At 49.0% G+C, this 16,608-nt stretch overlaps 3 protein-coding genes across 4 annotated transcripts; 2 read left to right on the top strand and 1 right to left on the bottom strand.

Annotated features, from left to right (window-relative positions):
- Positions 1 to 438: 438 nt before the first annotated feature.
- On the top strand, positions 439 to 7,082 carry LOC119329614 (protein DETOXIFICATION 16-like). The gene is made up of 8 exons (XM_037602678.1): positions 439 to 783; positions 1,065 to 1,609; positions 1,764 to 1,850; positions 2,124 to 2,180; positions 2,292 to 2,530; positions 5,730 to 5,848; positions 5,940 to 6,026; positions 6,644 to 7,082. The coding sequence occupies exons 1-8, from the start codon at positions 523 to 525 to the stop codon at positions 6,704 to 6,706; spliced, it is 1,458 nt and encodes a 485-aa protein (XP_037458575.1). The 5' UTR covers positions 439 to 522; the 3' UTR covers positions 6,707 to 7,082.
- Positions 2,585 to 4,351, bottom strand: LOC119329615 (putative UPF0496 protein 2). 2 transcript variants are annotated; one of them, XM_037602680.1, is made up of 2 exons: positions 4,217 to 4,351; positions 2,585 to 4,094 (listed from the first exon to the last, which is right to left on the bottom strand). In XM_037602680.1, the coding sequence occupies exon 2, from the start codon at positions 4,090 to 4,092 to the stop codon at positions 3,115 to 3,117; it is 978 nt and encodes a 325-aa protein (XP_037458577.1). In that variant the 5' UTR covers positions 4,093 to 4,094; positions 4,217 to 4,351; the 3' UTR covers positions 2,585 to 3,114. The 2 variants fall into 2 exon arrangements, with proteins under 2 accessions (XP_037458577.1, XP_037458576.1); XM_037602679.1 differs by having other exon boundaries at positions 2,585 to 4,097; positions 4,217 to 4,350.
- A 170-nt stretch (positions 7,083 to 7,252) lies between the features above and the next one.
- On the top strand, positions 7,253 to 9,334 carry LOC119329613 (flavonoid 3'-monooxygenase CYP75B4-like). Its single transcript, XM_037602677.1, has 2 exons — positions 7,253 to 8,374; positions 8,488 to 9,334. Exons 1-2 carry the CDS (start codon positions 7,385 to 7,387, stop codon positions 9,130 to 9,132), a joined length of 1,635 nt encoding a protein of 544 aa, XP_037458574.1. The 5' UTR covers positions 7,253 to 7,384; the 3' UTR covers positions 9,133 to 9,334.
- The last annotated feature ends 7,274 nt before the right edge of the window (positions 9,335 to 16,608 follow it).

Below are 16,608 nucleotides of genomic sequence, written 5' to 3'. Positions count from 1 at the left end.
AAGAATACACATTCTTTTTTTAGAGGGAAAATAATAAAAGAATGAAACTGCCTTGTGTACGGTGATTTTTCGTACGATTTTCGTACGACAAAACACAGGCACGTTTCCTGAGGTTTGGGCCCACATCACCAGATGAGTCTGGTCGTATAAAAATCGTATGAATTTCTGTCGTGCATTTTTTTTTCTCTCGTACATATAGCAGCTCTCATAAAAGAGTACGCAGTGAGGATCTGTATTTTCGGATCTGCGTTCTGCTTGGGCTATGCAGTGTCCTTAAAGCCTATCAGGCTCCAATTCATTAGCCAGCCTGAATACCGCGCTTCGGGAGAAAGAAACCCAGTCCTAATCGAACCAGCCCAAGACCCCCAAATTGGGCTATCAAACTGTGGCGTGGCCCGTATTTCTTGTCCCCTTTCATCGCCTGCGCCGCCGCGCGTCATTGCCGCGACAGCGACCAGCGCGCCCCGTCAGCGTCTTCCCCTCCCTTCAGCTCGTCAAAGCTCAAAGACCAGCGTGGGTGGAATGGGCGGACGAGGCGAGGCGAGCTCGGCAGCCATGACGGCTTCCTCAGCGCCTCTCCTCCTCCCCCTCGCTCCGGCGCCGGCGGCGCGGGACGAGGTGCGGCGGCAGGTGGGGCTCGCGGCGCCGCTGGTGGCGTGCAGCCTGCTGCAGTACAGCCTGCAGGTGGTCTCCGTCATGTTCGCCGGCCACCTCGGCGAGCTCCCCCTCTCGGCCGCCTCCGTCGCCTCCTCCTTCGCCAACGTCACTGGCTTCAGCGTCCTGGTAAAGCCCGTGTTGCTACTTGTGAAGCATGACAAAATTGTTTCCAGAACTGAAATTGTTTCCGAAGTTGAAAGGAAGAGCGAGTTGATATGAAATGCAAAGCGAGCATCTAGGAGCTAGTAGTTTTTAATGCAGTGTGAGCAAGATTATCAGAAAATTAGTATGCTTATGTGACCAGCAGGCATAAAATCTTCTTCCAACATTATCAGATGATGCCTACTTTCAGTTGCAATAAGATTTGATGAAAATTCTCACCTCTTCATGTCGTTGCAATGCGCCAGCTGGGAATGGGAAGCGCACTCGACACATTGTGCGGGCAATCATATGGGGCAAAACAGTATGATATGCTAGGGACGCATGCTCAGAGGGCTATCTTCGTTCTTATGCTTTCAAGCGTTCCACTGGCCTTTGTATTGGCCTTCACTGGCCAAATTCTTACTGCTCTTGGTCAAAATCCAGAGATATCGTATGGAGCTGGAACATACGCCCGGTTGTTGATTCCCGGTCTTTTCGCATACGGATTGCTTCAGTGCCTTACCAAGTTACTGCAGGCCCAAAATATTGTCCACCCACTGGTAGTTTGTTCTGGGGTGACGTTGATATTCCACATTGTGCTGTGCTGGTTCCTTGTTCAAAATTCCGGTCTTGGCTACAGAGGTGCAGCTCTGGCAACCTCGGTATCTTACTGGTTCAATGTGATATTGCTAGCACTGTATGTTAAATTCTCTGAAGCTGGCAGAAGGAGTTGGCATGGATGGTCAAGGGCGGTGTTAAAGGATGTGAACTTGTTTTTAAGTCTGGCCATTCCATCTACATTTATGACCTGGTAAGCCTGATATGAGCAACCGCTAAAAAACAATGTCTTACTAATAAGTATCTTGGCAATAGAATGTCTTTACAACTGGGTGAAAAGTGATATGTGGTTTACCACCTTTCTTCTTCTTCATGGAACTGGTTGTTTGGCTTGCAATATAGTTCAGCTTGGAGTACTGGGCATTCGAGATGGTGGTTCTCCTTGCAGGTTTTCTTCCAAATCCAAAACTGGAAACTTCAATTTTATCCATCAGGTAAGAAAACAGGACTTGAAGCACTCTCTTGCACTAAATTACTGAGAATCTTTAACAAACAGACGATTTTTAATAGATTCAACAGTGTTGTTATATAACAAGACTATTTACCTGCCTGGTACACTTAAATCACATGGTGGTAGGCCAGTAGCATGGTGTTACACACCTTCCCTTTTCCATTTCTTGTGATAATCACGAAGTATAATGTTAGCTAGCTTGACATTACGCTTTCAGATACTTGATTATGCCACTAACTTTGGTTCATTTATCTAGCCTAAACACAATGTGGATGGTTTATACAATTCCAAGTGGCCTCAGCAGTGCAATAAGGTCAGGGGAGCACAATATCAGAATTCCACTCCGTTCCTTTCATTTTATGAGATTTAACATCTCAAAATTGTACTTAACCAGTTTGAATTCATGATTAATGTTTGTACGCAGTATTAGAGTGTCCAATGAATTAGGCGCCGGGAATCCACAGGCAGCACGTCTATCAGTTCTTATTTCAGGAATTATGTGCCTAGTAGAAGGCCTCCTTGTAGTTATCATCACAGTTTCTGTACGAGATGTGTGGGGTTATTTGTACAGCAATGAAGAAGAGATAGTAAAGTATGTATCAATAATGATGCCAATTCTCGCCACTTCTAACTTCATGGATGGAATACAATGCACGCTATCAGGTATGGCCTAAATACACATCTTAATATTAATTTTATATGTCTAGAATACAGTAATTTTCTCCCTTCTGAGGAAGCCTTATGTGTAAACAGAATTCATGTTGCATAGTCCCCTGACTCATTTTCTGCCAATATTAATGCTGTTTGGTTTGCCTCAAGCATGTTACCTTCGAATAGTAGCCATCAGATTGAACTTAAATCATTAACAGATATTGAACATAAATTGCTAACAAATGTTTAGAAACAGGATAATTTGGAGGATGGGTGGAATTTTTTTTTTACTTGCATGTGCTATTTCAGAAATAATCTCAGAATGTTTTCATATATACACTGACTGTACAACAAAGCATCAATTTCCCTGCAAGAAATTGCAGTTGATATTTCTAGTTTTGCTCAAACTCTCACAAACCGTCCGTTTATTTTTGTTTTTTCTTCCTTTTCTTTCTTTGGCTGAAGCTAAATTGTCCTAATTTTCCATCCTAATGTATTGAAGTGCAAATTCCCTGCACGATCTAACAAAAATATATACATCTCTGAAGTAGTACTCCTACACATAATGTCCACACTAACTAAACAGGCAACTGTATTCATGCTTGCTTGGAGATCTCTTCGATCACCAAAACTCTAGCTCTATGGATTGTAGCAAGGCACAGGCCCACGTGCTCTTCTAGCTCTATGGCCAATCTCCTAGAGCTGGAACAACTCCTCCTCAGCTCCAACACCATCTCCTGCACCGGATACTTCTCATCCACCATCTCCATGCAATATGTTGCCATTGCATTCTCCCGCTCGATACCATCAGAGAGGCGCACGGCGAGTTGGCTCACCGTGTCGAAGTCCCTGCCAAGAACATATGTGCCCTTTGCGGCAGTATCAAGTTGCTCCTGCAGCTGCTGCAAAGACTCTGTCTTAGAACGTTTCAGCCTCGTGACCCTCCTCTTGACCGCAATAGGGCAGAGCCCCATGAGCGCAGATCCAACCAGAAGGCTAAAGACCAGCAGGTGTGCTGCAATCCCAATGGCAACCGCACCACCGGCAATGACAAGGCAAGTCCTTGAGAGCTTCTTGATGATTTTCACTATCTTGAGCTTCTTTGCCACTTTCCTGTGACTTGATTTGATGGTCTTGAGCACGGAGGAGTACCTGTCATGAATCTGTCTGAAATTGCTCCTTGTGGTGGTGCTGAAAGGGTTGCTTCTACCCGGGATTGTTTCCAGTGCAAGGGAGGTACTACTAGGGGCAGTAGTACAGCCTATGCTTGCAAGGAAGCTGTCCATTGATTGGTAGTTGCTTTCGGTGTTCTTGATATTCCTCAGTAGCTGCTTGCAGATCTCCGAGGCCTCAGCACTGGCATCAAAGTAACCGGACATTGCGAGCTTGATTTCAGCAGATTTTTTCTGCCCCATTCTGTGAAGCATCGGAAGGATGAGATCTTGCTGAGGCTGAAGAAGGGCTTCCATCTCTTCCTTGTTTGATAAGAAGCGCACGTTAGACTGCGTGCGCATCGCGTTGATATACTCTTGCTCTATGTTCAGGCCATCTTGCACGCCCGCCAGCATCTCCATACCTGCTGCAGAACACGCAGAATTTCAGCTTGCAAACTCTAAATTCAACAGAACTGCATGCCATCGAAATTGTTTTGGGAAGAGAAAACAGAAAACAAGCACATGTAGAGAAGCTCGATCTTACCTGTGAATTCACGCGTTGATTCTTCAAGGCCCCCCAAGCTCCTTCAAGTTCTTGATCCTTCTGAGACGGTCACTGTATGCCTCTTATCCTGGTGCACCAATTGGCAACTGCACTAGCGCCTTCCTTGGCTTTAAATGTATCTCTCCTCAGGCTTTATATACAAGCACCTGAGCCGATAAAAATCTCGTGCTTTGTCTTGTATTGCGCCCCAAGAGCTTGTGCGGCTTAAGGCTTAAGTTTGGCACTCCCTGACCCTCCTGGATATCTCCTGATCCTGAGGCTGTGGCAGTTCCACGGTGTATTCTTTTCTGACCAACTCGTGCACTCCACATCACTGTAGCAGTCCAGCAGTGTACATCTTCATCATCTGTGTCCTTTACCAGCCGCCGTACATGCTGGGGCGTTTAGATTGTGTGCAAGATTTCCTGGTGGTTGCTGCTCTAATAAGCCGTAGAGACACTAGGTATGCTTCAGGTGCTCAAGTTGCCTGAAGTAGCTTCCTTTCTTATGGCTACTTGCCCGCGCCAAGACACATCATTTTCTTTGAAATGTGTATCCAACATCTTCAACAGTCTGCCATGAAGTAAAAAATAAAGAATTGAGTGCATTATGGGCATGCCATCACATTTTAGAACATGCACTTGTGCAAAGAAACAAACTGGTGGTTTGGGTGTTCAGAACATATTAACAGATCAAACGGATGCAAGCCACCAGATCAATTGGTAACAACTTGCTTAAACTGCTGAACAAAATTGAACAGTGACTTGACAAAAATGAGAGGACAATCTCTGTATTTTCAATTTATTCCTGTAGTACGGTTGGCACTTTGCCACAGAAATGCACTGCTCTTGCCTCTTGCTTGCACAGGAGGACATCTGTGTCTGATCACATCACCTGAACACGGTATCCCAAACAGAAAGCTTTTAGATGTGAATCACCTCATCATATTACACGTCAATGACATCATATGTGTACACATCATACACGGCAGCTCTAAGATGAGCCTTTTTGGCACATGTAGAACCTGAATTAAAATGGGTCCTCATCAGGTAGTAGGATCCCACGTGCACAGTGCCAACACGGGATCTTAAATTAATCCTCAGGTAGTACGATCCCATTTGCAGTGCCAGCATGGGCTCTTTCCTCTTAAACTTTGGGCCATCAACAGTACTAACATGGGCTCTTCCCTTAAACGTTGGGCTTAAACAGGGGGCATGGTCCCTTTTGCAGCTCGTTCCACTTAAACATAAGTAGGTTTGTCTTTTACTTAATATGCTTCAAATGGCCACCCCTTTAATGTTTTCCTTATATAAGAAACAATATATCATTGTTGCTTGTTGGAAACATTAGTAGGTTTGGGGTTATTTTTTGTTGAATATGGTTCAAATGTCCACCCCTTTAACATTAGATTTGCCTTCATATGAGAACAATAATCTACCCCTGTAGCTCTTTGGAAACATTAGTACTGATCTTGGGTAACAATTTCTAAATTTATCTGCTTATTGCTCTGAAGGTGCCGCTAGAGGTTGTGGCTGGCAAAAAGTATGCTCCTTCATCAACCTATGTGCTTACTATGCTTTTGGTATCCCTTCAGCTGTTATTTTTGCATTTGTTCTGAAGATCGGTGGTAAGGTAAGTTGTACGATATGTTTTATGCAATTCTGGGAGGATACGTTTTGCGGGTTCTGCCTGAATTCTAGCATGAGCCTCCTTTCTGTGGCAGGGGCTTTGGCTGGGAATCATATGTGCCATGGTAGTGCAAATACTAGCTCTGCTTGTGATGATGCTTCATACCAACTGGGATAAAGAGGTAGGCCCGTGCTCTCTGTTGATGAAATTGGATGGTAGTATTATCTACTACTCCCTCCGTTCCATATTAGTTGTCGCTGAAACGGATGTATCTATGTCTAGATACATCCGTTTCAGCGACAACTAATATGGAACGGAGGGAGTAAAATTTAAGCTTCATCGCCGTCAAAAAAAATTTAAGCTTCATAAAATTGCTCCTGGGAAGGACCAGCTTAGAGCCTTAGACAGCAGGGCAGGGCATAGCCGTAGCAGTGTGGGACCAACGGGGAAAGGGATGCACCGATGGATAATGGATGCAGCATTAGTAGTCTTTGTAAATTACTGCCTTTTATGCTCTGTGACAAGAAAAATGAAATGCAGTTCTTGTTTCCGCTGAACTTACTTTCCACGGACATATCCATATCGACATTAGCCTTTTAGATTGCTTGGTAAAGTTGGTATGATAACGAAGTCTTGTATGACTGAATCTGCATCACCACCACCATACATGGCCTTGCTTACCTCACCAGCCCGTCATGCTGTGCTAGTGTGCTGGGATGATGTGTATGCTCTTATTTTACTATGTTGTCTACGATGAACTCATCTTTGAATCTCACTTTTTGTTTCCTTTCCTTGTAGGCTGAAATAGCCCGGGCTAGGACTAGAGTTCAGGAATCAGATGACACAATAACATTTGCGTGAATGTCATCATTTCTGGTATTTAGAGAAAAGGCCTATGGGCTATGGTCCAGCTTTTCATCCAAAGCTTTTCCGGAGTTGGATACAGTTGAAAGAAAACAAAAGCCAGGGGTTGCCTGGTAACCATATACAACTACAAATCTACAATCAAGGATAAACCAGGTCACCTTTTCTGATTGTTCCGCCATTATGGTTCATTAAGGCCTGTGCTTCATTGTACATAGTTCAAACTTGATCCCGTCTTGAATGTCATCATTTCTCGCCATATCACCAACAAGGTAGGTACTCTATTTTACCACGCAGTTCATTCATACGACGGAGTATACTCAAGTGATGGAACATGTTTAGTAACCTTTATATCGGCGGGGCGGAGCGGAGCGGAGAGATTCCAAACAGGGCGTATCTGTACACATTCACCTGCACATTTTCCATCCTCGCCCTATCATCGCTTCCAGTGAGAGTAGGACTACCGTCCTGTAGTAGGCGACACTAAACCATCCGAAACGCCAATGGTGGCAGGCATACCGGTAGGTAGGCGAAAGCTGCAAGAGACCATATTATAGTAGTTGGTAAGTAAAAGCTGTGGTTGAGCTTCGCCGGATGAGACGTGTCACCTGTGCAGTTTTGCCAGTCATGTCCACCTACCGCGCGCCTTCATCTTGAACCCAATGCATTGCATACATGAACACTCGAGCACCCGCAGTGCTTGCATATCGATCGAACGCAACAATGCACCTCGTCGCCATGGACATCCCTCTCCCGTTGCTCCTCTCCACCTTGGCCGTTGCCGTGGGCGTATGCTATGTGCTGGCCACCTTCTTCCGCGCCGACAAGGGGCGCGCGCCGCTGCCGCCGGGGCCGAGGGGCTGGCCGGTGCTCGGGAACCTCCCGCAGCTCGGCGGCAAGACGCACCAGACCATGCACGAGATGTCCAAGGTGTACGGGCCCGTGCTCCGGCTCCGGTTCGGCAGCTCCGTCGTCGTGGTGGCCGGGTCGGCGGGCGCGGCCGAGCAGTTCCTCCGCACCCACGACGCCAAGTTCAGCAGCCGCCCGCCCAACTCCGGCGGCGAGCACATGGCGTACAACTACCAGGACGTGGTGTTCGCGCCCTACGGCCCCCGGTGGCGCGCGATGAGGAAGGTGTGCGCCGTGAACCTCTTCTCGGCCCGCGCGCTCGACGACCTCCGCGGGTTCCGCGAGCGGGAGGCCGCGCTCATGGTGAGGTCCCTCGTTGATGCCGCTGCTACCGGCGGGGTGGTGGCGGTCGGCAAGGCGGCGAACGTGTGCACGACCAACGCTCTCTCGCGGGCGGCGGTGGGGCTCCGGGTGTTCGCCGCGGCCGGCGCCGAGCTTGGCGCCAAGGAGTTCAAGGAGATCGTGCTGGAGGTGATGGAGGTGGGCGGCGTGCTCAACGTCGGGGACTTCGTGCCGGCTCTCCGGTGGCTCGACCCGCAGGGTGTTGTTGCCAGGTTGAAGAAACTGCACCGCCGGTTCGACGACATGATGAACGGGATCATCGCCGAGAGAAGGGCCGGAGGTAGCACGGCCGGCGAGGAGAAGGAAGGTAAGGACCTGCTCGGCTTGCTGCTCGCCATGGTGCAGGAAGACAAGTCCCTCACCGGCGGCGAGGAGGACAGGATCACGGACACGGACGTCAAGGCGCTCATACTGGTAACAATCTATTTCGTAGTCGGCCGTGACTGTGACCACTGACCGGCATGGCAAATCCACAACCGCAGCCGTTCAATGTGCCTGATTAACTCTGCTTGCATGCATGCATGCAGAACTTGTTCGTGGCGGGCACGGAGACGACGTCGACGATAGTGGAGTGGGCGGTGGCGGAGCTGATCCGGCACCCGGACATGCTGAAGCGGGCGCAGGAGGAGATGGACGCCGTCGTGGGCCGGGACAGGCTCGTCTCGGAGTCCGACCTGCCGCGCCTCACGTTCCTGAACGCGGTCATCAAGGAGACCTTCCGGCTGCACCCGTCGACGCCGCTCTCGCTGCCGCGGATGGCCTCCGAGGAGTGCGAGGTCGCCGGCTACCGCATCCCCAAGGGCACGGAGCTGCTGGTCAACGTGTGGGGCATCGCCCGCGACCCGGCCCTGTGGCCCGACCCGCTCGAGTTCCGGCCCGCCCGGTTCCTCCCGGGAGGGACCCACGCCGACGTCGACGTCAAGGGGGGCGACTTCGGGCTGATCCCGTTCGGGGCCGGCCGGCGGATCTGCGCGGGCCTCAGCTGGGGCCTGCGGGTGGTCACCGTGACGGCGGCCACGCTCGTGCACTCGTTCGACTGGGAGCTGCCGGCGGGCCAGACGCCCGACAAGCTCAACATGGAGGAGGCCTTCTCTCTGCTGCTGCAGCGGGCCGTGCCGCTGATGGCCCACCCGGTGCCCAGGCTGCTCCCGTCGGCGTACGAAATTGCATAAACAAAGACAGAGGGAAGCGCGCCACTGATTTGTCGTGATGATCTATGGAGGAGAAGCTCCAGTTGTGCTATGTATTGTTGTCGATGGGGGTGTGCCTCATCGTTTTCAACTAAAATAGTTCCACATGTAACTTCTGTACTGTTTTTAGATATAGCATGGAAAATAACATTTTATGTATCAAGGAAATATTGCTTTGCTGTCACAAATTAGAGATCATTTCACGTAAAAGAGAAGAAGGCAATGCAACAGGTTAAAAAAAGTGATAAGTGCCACACGTCAGGTGCGTAACACTCCTGCCCTGACATTTTCGATGACAATTCCAGTCACGCAAGGATGGCAAATTCTGGCGAGTTTCTGTAAAAAATGAACCGAAGCACAAAAATTGTCATGACTGCCAACTAAAGTTGTCATCCTTGCGTCACCAAACTTGCCATAAAAACGTTTGGAGTTGTCATGTGCTCGTGCCACTTGTGTGGTACTTATCAGGTCCTAAAAAAATGTACACCATGTATATTGTTATGCTACTATGTTATCTATGACCAAATAGTCTTTGTTTTCTTTTCTTGTATGTTGAAATAATGAAGGCCATTTCCCGCAAAAAAATATATAGAAATAACCTAGGCCATGACTATAATATGGCATTATAAGGACATATACAGCTGTTGGTAAAACAATCTTATCTTGAGCAGTTTTAATAAATAAGAGATGGCAATAAAAACATATGTACAATTGTTTTTTTCTTAGTCTTATGTTCAACTAGTAACCAGTTATTCCTAAATATGTGATGAGACATTCTAAGATATCATCTATTAATTAAGAGAAGGCAAGCCCTTTTCCCTTCTTATTTCTCTTTCCTCCACCTTCGCATTTATCCTATTTGGCAGTTATAAGACAAAAACATCGTGCATGACCTAACATTTCCCCGAATGCCACCGTTCCTCGTTACGGTGCCAGTTGCTAGAAGGACACCTTTTTGGTGATCATGCTCACACGCGTAAGATCAACTCTAGCAAAGTCAACCATATCATTTTGATCGCCATAATAACCGTCATTATAGAGATTTGGCGAGGGCGCTACAGACCGAGACCCCGAGCCTCCACATTTGGAGGTTTGGCGAGGCAATGTAGCACGCCCTCCATCTATACAAATGTTGGCACCATGGACATTTTAGGTCACATGCTCCCTTGCGTTGCCATCCACATCCTCGTGCCGCCTTCGTTGGTGGCCACCTCCAAAGCCTAGACCACCGTGATTTGGCCAATGTCGCCTCCGTTGAGCCATTCATGGACCTACCACACTTTTTCGTAGCCCCGTCACCTTTTTCTCATCATCCGCCTGCGCCACCCCTTCCACCGTGCGACCTCAAAGTGGTCAATGACTTGTCAAGAGGTAAATTTCTCCAATATTTTCTTGTTGATTTCGCTTAACATCTCGTAGATTCATACATACGATATATGATTCACATTATGTGTAGATGGACCCGATGTCAAGAGCTGACGTTTTTGATGATTCACCATCGAATTCGAGCTACTAGCCCGAGAGTGAAATCATGAACGCTGAAGAAGACGAGGTAATATTGATGGTTGCTGAATGGATGGCACCAATCAGAATGAAGAGGACATGTCTGAGATCGCAGGTTGGTCGTGCGACATTTGGCCAGAACAAAATCCAAGCCCACAGGCAGCTTGTGCTAGACTACTTTGTCCTGGTTCTAGTGGGTTACCCCCCTGAATAGTTGCTCCCATATGTGCGCTTCGCATCATAATGCCGATAAAAGCACAGGTTTGTTTGACTAGGACGACCCATTTGCTTTCCATGTTGTAGCATGTTGTTCCTTTTTTCGGGGTTTTCAGTCGGTTTTTATGTTGATTTTAAGTCATGATTTTTTTAAAAAGTGATCCATTTCTAAAATGAGTATTTTTTGAAGTAGGCGAACACTTTTTGAATATCTGAGAAAACACAAACAATTAAAAAAGAGATTTCTAAAATTCAAAAATCTTTTGATTTTTTGTTGAATCCAAAAAAGGAAAAACAGTAAAGAAACAAGCAGAAAAAAAAACCAGAGCTGAAACCTTCCAAAACAAGATCTCACTCTAGCACTTCTAGATGGGCATGCTCATCACTTGCTCGCTTTGCTAGATTGTGAGATTATTCGAAGAAGGAAGTCCTCATTGTAACACGAACAACGACAAAGGCGTCGTGACTAACTCCACCGACGGGGGAGATGAACAATCATAACAACGCCCATCACCGATGTCATTGACAGAGAAGAGCCTTGAGGAGGCCATACTCGCCATCTTGGCTAAAAAATGCCTGGCAAAGGAAAAAGGCAGATTTCAAGCTCAAGGCAGCTCGAGAACATGACTATGCAGAGACCATGGTGCACCAACGATGCCAACCTCACAATCGGGGAACCAAATCCATGGTCCAAAGGGGTTGTGGCACTATTTATAATCGAGAGATGAAAGGTCCCTGTTTTTACAAGTCTTGCTCGGTGGCGGAGCTAGGCAGGATATTCAGGGGGGCAAGCAGAAATAATGAAAGTTTGGGGGTGGGGTGGGGAGGGAAAAGGGTGTATATATTTTTCTAATCTAAGAACCCCATAAAAATTCCTTCCTGCTTTTGATTGAGGCTGGGGGGCATGGCCCCTACAGGCCATAACATAGCTCTGCCATTGGTCTTTCCCAAAACCTCACCACGACCAATGCTTTGGTCGACACCCCTGAGGCATAAGGCATCCATATGGTGCAAATCTTTATGAGGGAGGTACTATAGCCTACATGCCCTTGACAAATGATCATGGGTCCAAGGTGTTGGAGAACGCAGTATTTCAATTTTTTTCCTACGAACAGGCAAGATCTATCTAGGTGATGCATAGCAACGAGAGGGAAGAGTGTTGTCTGTCGTGGGATTAAGTCTGACAGTAATGTAGGGGGGTAGGTATGGAGAGGCAAGATCTTAGCTATGGAGTAGTTGTAAGCACACGAGGTTTACGAGTTCAGGCCCTTCTCGGAGGAAGTAATAGCCCTACATCTCGGAGCCCGGAGGCGGTCGACTGGATTATGTGTGTATGAATTACAGGGGTGCAAACCCTTTACACTGAGGAGGGGGTGGCTTATATAGAGTTCGCCAGACCCCTCCGGCCCTCAGTTATGCAGGGTTTTAAATACATTAAGGTTGGGCGTTACTGGTAACGCCTCTAATAAAGTGTTATGATGACCATAAAGGCTACTTAATGACCGACCGTTAGCGTGCGGTGTGACTTTAGGTCTCCTGGCCGTCGAGTGGTTGAAACTGGGTCGAGTGATTGCTTCTTGGTCGAGTGTCTTCGAGTCTGTCGAGTGGAACACCTCCAAGTCGATTGAAAGGTGATTTCTTCTAGAGATGTCCTTGGGTAGGGCAGTTAGGACAGGTCCATGACCCTACCCTAGGTACATAGCTTCATCATTAGCCCCCGAATGGATCGAGGTTTGAGTGGGGAAGGAGTTGAGAACTTCTCCGACTCATTTTTCATGCCATGAGCATATCTTGTTCCGGATCAATGAACCTGAGTGATGACAACAACTTCCTTTTCAGTCGCCTTGATCCATTCTTAGTTTTTTGTCGAGTGATGGTGTGGAGGAGATCTTTTGTCTGACAGGTTGTTCTGCTGCCCGCAGATTTCGCGGGATTCGAATTTTGGGAAGCACGCAGGACGGGGGAGGCCGCAGTAATCGGATGGGATAGGGCGGAGCCGCCTCGATCTCCGTGCCACCTTTTTCGCCACGTATCGTGCGCGCGATTGTTACGGGATTTGACAGGATCGTCCGGGCCTACCAGTCAGCCACTCGGAAGCGACCTCATATAAGGCGTCGGACCGGGGTTTCTTGAACAGTGCATTCTCATTTCCTCTTCTCCTCTTCAGGTTTCTTCGTCGCGCTCGCTCTCGCCCCAGCGCCGCCGCTCCGTACGCGTCTCGCCGGCGACGAGGGGGAAGGAGAAGATGGCGGCTCTGGAGCGGGCGAAGAAGGCGACGACAAAGGCAAAGGGGAAGGCGACCAGTCGGGGTGGATCTTCCTCACGAGCCGGCCTGCCGAAGGGCTGGATCTAGGGCGACTGGATCCGCTCTGTGATCCGCCAAGAAGACCTCGACGACCTAGCCGACGGAGGGCTGATCCCCCATGGATCGATGCGGCTTCTAGGGAAGGAATCTGAGCCGCAACTCGGGAGGGTGAGCGCGTTCTCCTTGCCACCCACGTTGACCGTGGATTTTCCTTGCCTCCTCACCCTTTCTTTCGGGGATTTCTGAATTTCTTTGGGGCACAACTCCACCACTTCACTCCCAACACAATCGTGTATCTCGCTGCTTTCGTGTCTTTGTGCGAGAATTTCTTGGGTTGTCGGCCTCACTGGGGTATTTTCAAGCACATTTTCACCTATCGTTCTCAGACGGTGAAAAAGGCCAATCGGAGTGATGAGAGAACACGAGTGATTCAGATGTGTGGGGGTCTTGGTGTTCAGATGAGAGGGAAAAGTTCCTTTCCGGGCATGATTTTTCCCGACTCGGTCCGCGGATGGCAGTCGACCTGGTTTTACTGCAAAGACCAGCCGACGCCAGGGCAGTCGACTGGCCTCCCTCCTTTTACCATGGACCGAGTGAGGAAACCCTCCTCTTTGAAGGTGCTCCCAGAGGAGAAGGCGCAAGTTAGGGTGCTGGTCGAACGAGTGGTCCAGCTTATCCGTGACGGGGTCACTGGTATGGATCTCTTGGAGGTTTTCCTTCGGCGGCGCATCCAGCCTCTTCAAGATCGAGACCATCCGATGTGGATGTATTCGGGTCTTGACGACACCACTCGGATTCACCCGGAGGAGGTCGATGACGACACACTGGAGGGGTGGCTGTCGGGCATCACCGGAAACAAGGACAACCCCAGGGGAGCCAGGAGAGTTCCTCCATTCGACCAGTCCCACGAACCAGAAAAGGTCCGATTCTGAGTTTTTTATTATAATCTGAATTCACTCGCGCAGCTGTCTATACTGTGTCGACTGACTTTATTCTTCCTACTTTCTTTCAGGCCCTTATCGAAATGTACTCAATGCCCAATGGAGAGCAAGAGCAAGACCCGGAAGGAGAGGCGAGCGGCGACGACAGTGGCGAACGGCATTCTGACGGAGAAGGGGACGAAGAAAGCGACAACCCAAGTGACGAAGAAGAAGTCGAGTCGCCTCCTCGCAGGGAGAGGCGATCCAAGCTTGACCAAGAACGACTGAGCGCCCGTGAAAAGGCGATTGCTCAGACTGGTCAGTCTTCAAAGCGTCCTCGGACATCTTCACCAACTCCAACTGAAAAAGTGTCAAAGCATCTCAAAGTTGCAGAGCAGAAGCCTCGGAAGGCGTTGCCGAAGATTAAGATCGACATCCCCGTCGCTTCTGCGTGAGTGTCTCCCTTTGTATTCACTCGACGCTCCGTGATGTTTATTTTTTTCTTGATTTAACCAGACGAACTTTGGAACTGGCAGCGCTGCTACTTCCGGGACCTCAGCTTACAGAGATGAGGATGAGGCAATGGAGGATGCAGTCACTTCCAATCTGGGTATGATTTCTGTCATTCTGTGTTTATTTGGTCGACTCAACTGCAATGTGTACCATTGGGTGATGTGATTTTGGCGATTGATCTTTGAACAGCTCCTAACATTATTGACCTCCCCGATGATGATGATGAAGAGCCTGAGAGGCCTTTGACGAGGAAAAATAGGAAAGCTCCTGCAAGCAAGGTGCCACAGTCGACGCCGGTGGCGGAACCAGTCGTTCAGGACGCTGGTGATGCCAATCGGGGTTCTGTTACCTTCGCCGTACCATTGTCGAGTGCCCTGCCTTCTTCATCGACTGCTCAAGCTCCTGCGGACTCACCTTTAGTTTTCGCGATCCATCATGTCCCAGAGGACGAAGTGAATGCTGCCAAGGAAGCCATACGCCAGGCGGGCATTATGATGGAGAAGATGAAAGCGGTGCGGGACGCCAGTCAGGCCGCTTATGACGCCAGCTCGGCTCTCCAAAGCAATGTTCAGGTTAGTTGGTCACCACTTGTTCTATTAGGATATGCTACCTGAGGACTCTCTTTCCGAAAATCTTTGCGTCTGTACACCCACTGGGAGCGTCGATTGAATTTTTGTACTAGTGGGGGCACGCTGAGTGCACCCACTGGGTGTAGTCCCCGAGACTACGGTGGACTGCTAGCAGTCGCCTGTAGTCTTTGTATTTTGATCCTTTCGCTCGATCTGGTATGTCCTTGTCGAATGTAAACCGAATGAGTGGTAGTTTCGCTCTTCCACTCGGTCTGGGCGAGTGGGAACAGAACCGGTGGGGGCACGCCAAGTGCACCCACTGGGTGTAGTCCCCAAGACCGCGGTCGACTGCTGGCAGTCGACTGGGGTCTGAACAGCTTGTTGTCCACTTCTTTCTTGACGGTGAAATTGTTCTTTCTCTCTCTCTTTTTTTTATCGACTCAGCATACGAAAATTGACTTATCCTTGGATTGTGAATGCAGAGTTTTGCCAAAACTTCGAGGAGGAGACTGGGCGGATTGAGCCAGGTTTGGACCCCATCAACTCTCCCGTGAAAGATGAAACTACCATGAATCTGCTCTGACTGGAATCCCGCATCGACGGTGTTGTGGACTACTTGGCTCGACTAAAGGTCGCCACGTCACGGATCGACACAGCACTTTGGCCAGGGGCCACGACTTTTATTGCTGCAGCCACTCGGATCGCCGACGGCGTCGACCTGGACGAGTTCGTCGAGCCTGCCAGTCCTCCTCCTGCGGAGTGAACAAACTTTTATGCCCCACCTTAAATTTGCCTCGGAATGCCGAGTGATTTTTGTAACCATTAAACTCTTTCGGGCTGAATGCCCGAGCACTTCGATCTGCGGTCTGGAACCTTTAGGATTTATCTGAACTTGGTTTATCGTTGAATATCTTCATGAATTCTCCGTCGAGTGGAACTCGTTCTTCACTCGAGACAACTTTTGTATCTGTGACGCAGCTCCAAAGGAGGAGGTAGCAGTCGACCTTCACCTCGTCGTCCTTGTGGGTCAGGATGGAGTGCACGTTGTATTTGTGGCGAAGCTCTGAAGGAGAAGGTGGCAGTCGACCTGCACCTCGTTGTCCTTGCGGATTGGGATGGAGCGCACGTTGTATCTGTGGCAAAGCTCCCAAGGAGAAAGTGGAAGTCGACCTGCACCTCGTCGTCCTTGCGGATTGGGATGGAACGCATGTTGTATTTGTGGAGAAGCTCCGAAGGAGAAGGTGGCAGTCGACCTGCACCTCGTCATCCTTGCGGATTGGGATGTGTTTCGTACTTAGGCGAGTACTGGACTGCAGCTAAGCCCCCGAGTGGGAGGGTCGCTCTCCACTCGGTAGGATTTTTCAAACTTAGGCGAGTACTGGACTGCAGCTAAGCCCCCGAGTGGGAGGGTCGCTCTCCACCCGGTAGGATT

This window comes from Triticum dicoccoides, chromosome 7A (genome assembly GCF_002162155.2).
Source record: "Triticum dicoccoides isolate Atlit2015 ecotype Zavitan chromosome 7A, WEW_v2.0, whole genome shotgun sequence".
NCBI classification, from domain to species: Eukaryota; Viridiplantae; Streptophyta; class Magnoliopsida; order Poales; family Poaceae; genus Triticum; species Triticum dicoccoides.
The sequence above is the reverse complement of the archived record's forward strand: the minus strand, read 5'-3'. Positions and strand labels throughout refer to the sequence as shown.

Coding starts and splice junctions, on each gene's coding strand:
- LOC119329615 (XM_037602680.1), bottom strand. CDS start 4,092: ATGGAGATGCTGGCGGGCGTGCAAGATGGCCTGAACATAGAGCAAGAG.
- LOC119329613 (XM_037602677.1), top strand. CDS start 7,385: ATGAACACTCGAGCACCCGCAGTGCTTGCATATCGATCGAACGCAACA. Junction 8,375..8,487: donor ACGTCAAGGCGCTCATACTG/GTAACAATCTAT, acceptor GCATGCATGCAG/AACTTGTTCGTGGCGGGCAC.
- LOC119329614 (XM_037602678.1), top strand. CDS start 523: ATGGGCGGACGAGGCGAGGCGAGCTCGGCAGCCATGACGGCTTCCTCA. Junction 1,851..2,123: donor ACTTCAATTTTATCCATCAG/GTAAGAAAACAG, acceptor TCATTTATCTAG/CCTAAACACAATGTGGATGG. Junction 2,181..2,291: donor GGCCTCAGCAGTGCAATAAG/GTCAGGGGAGCA, acceptor GTTTGTACGCAG/TATTAGAGTGTCCAATGAAT.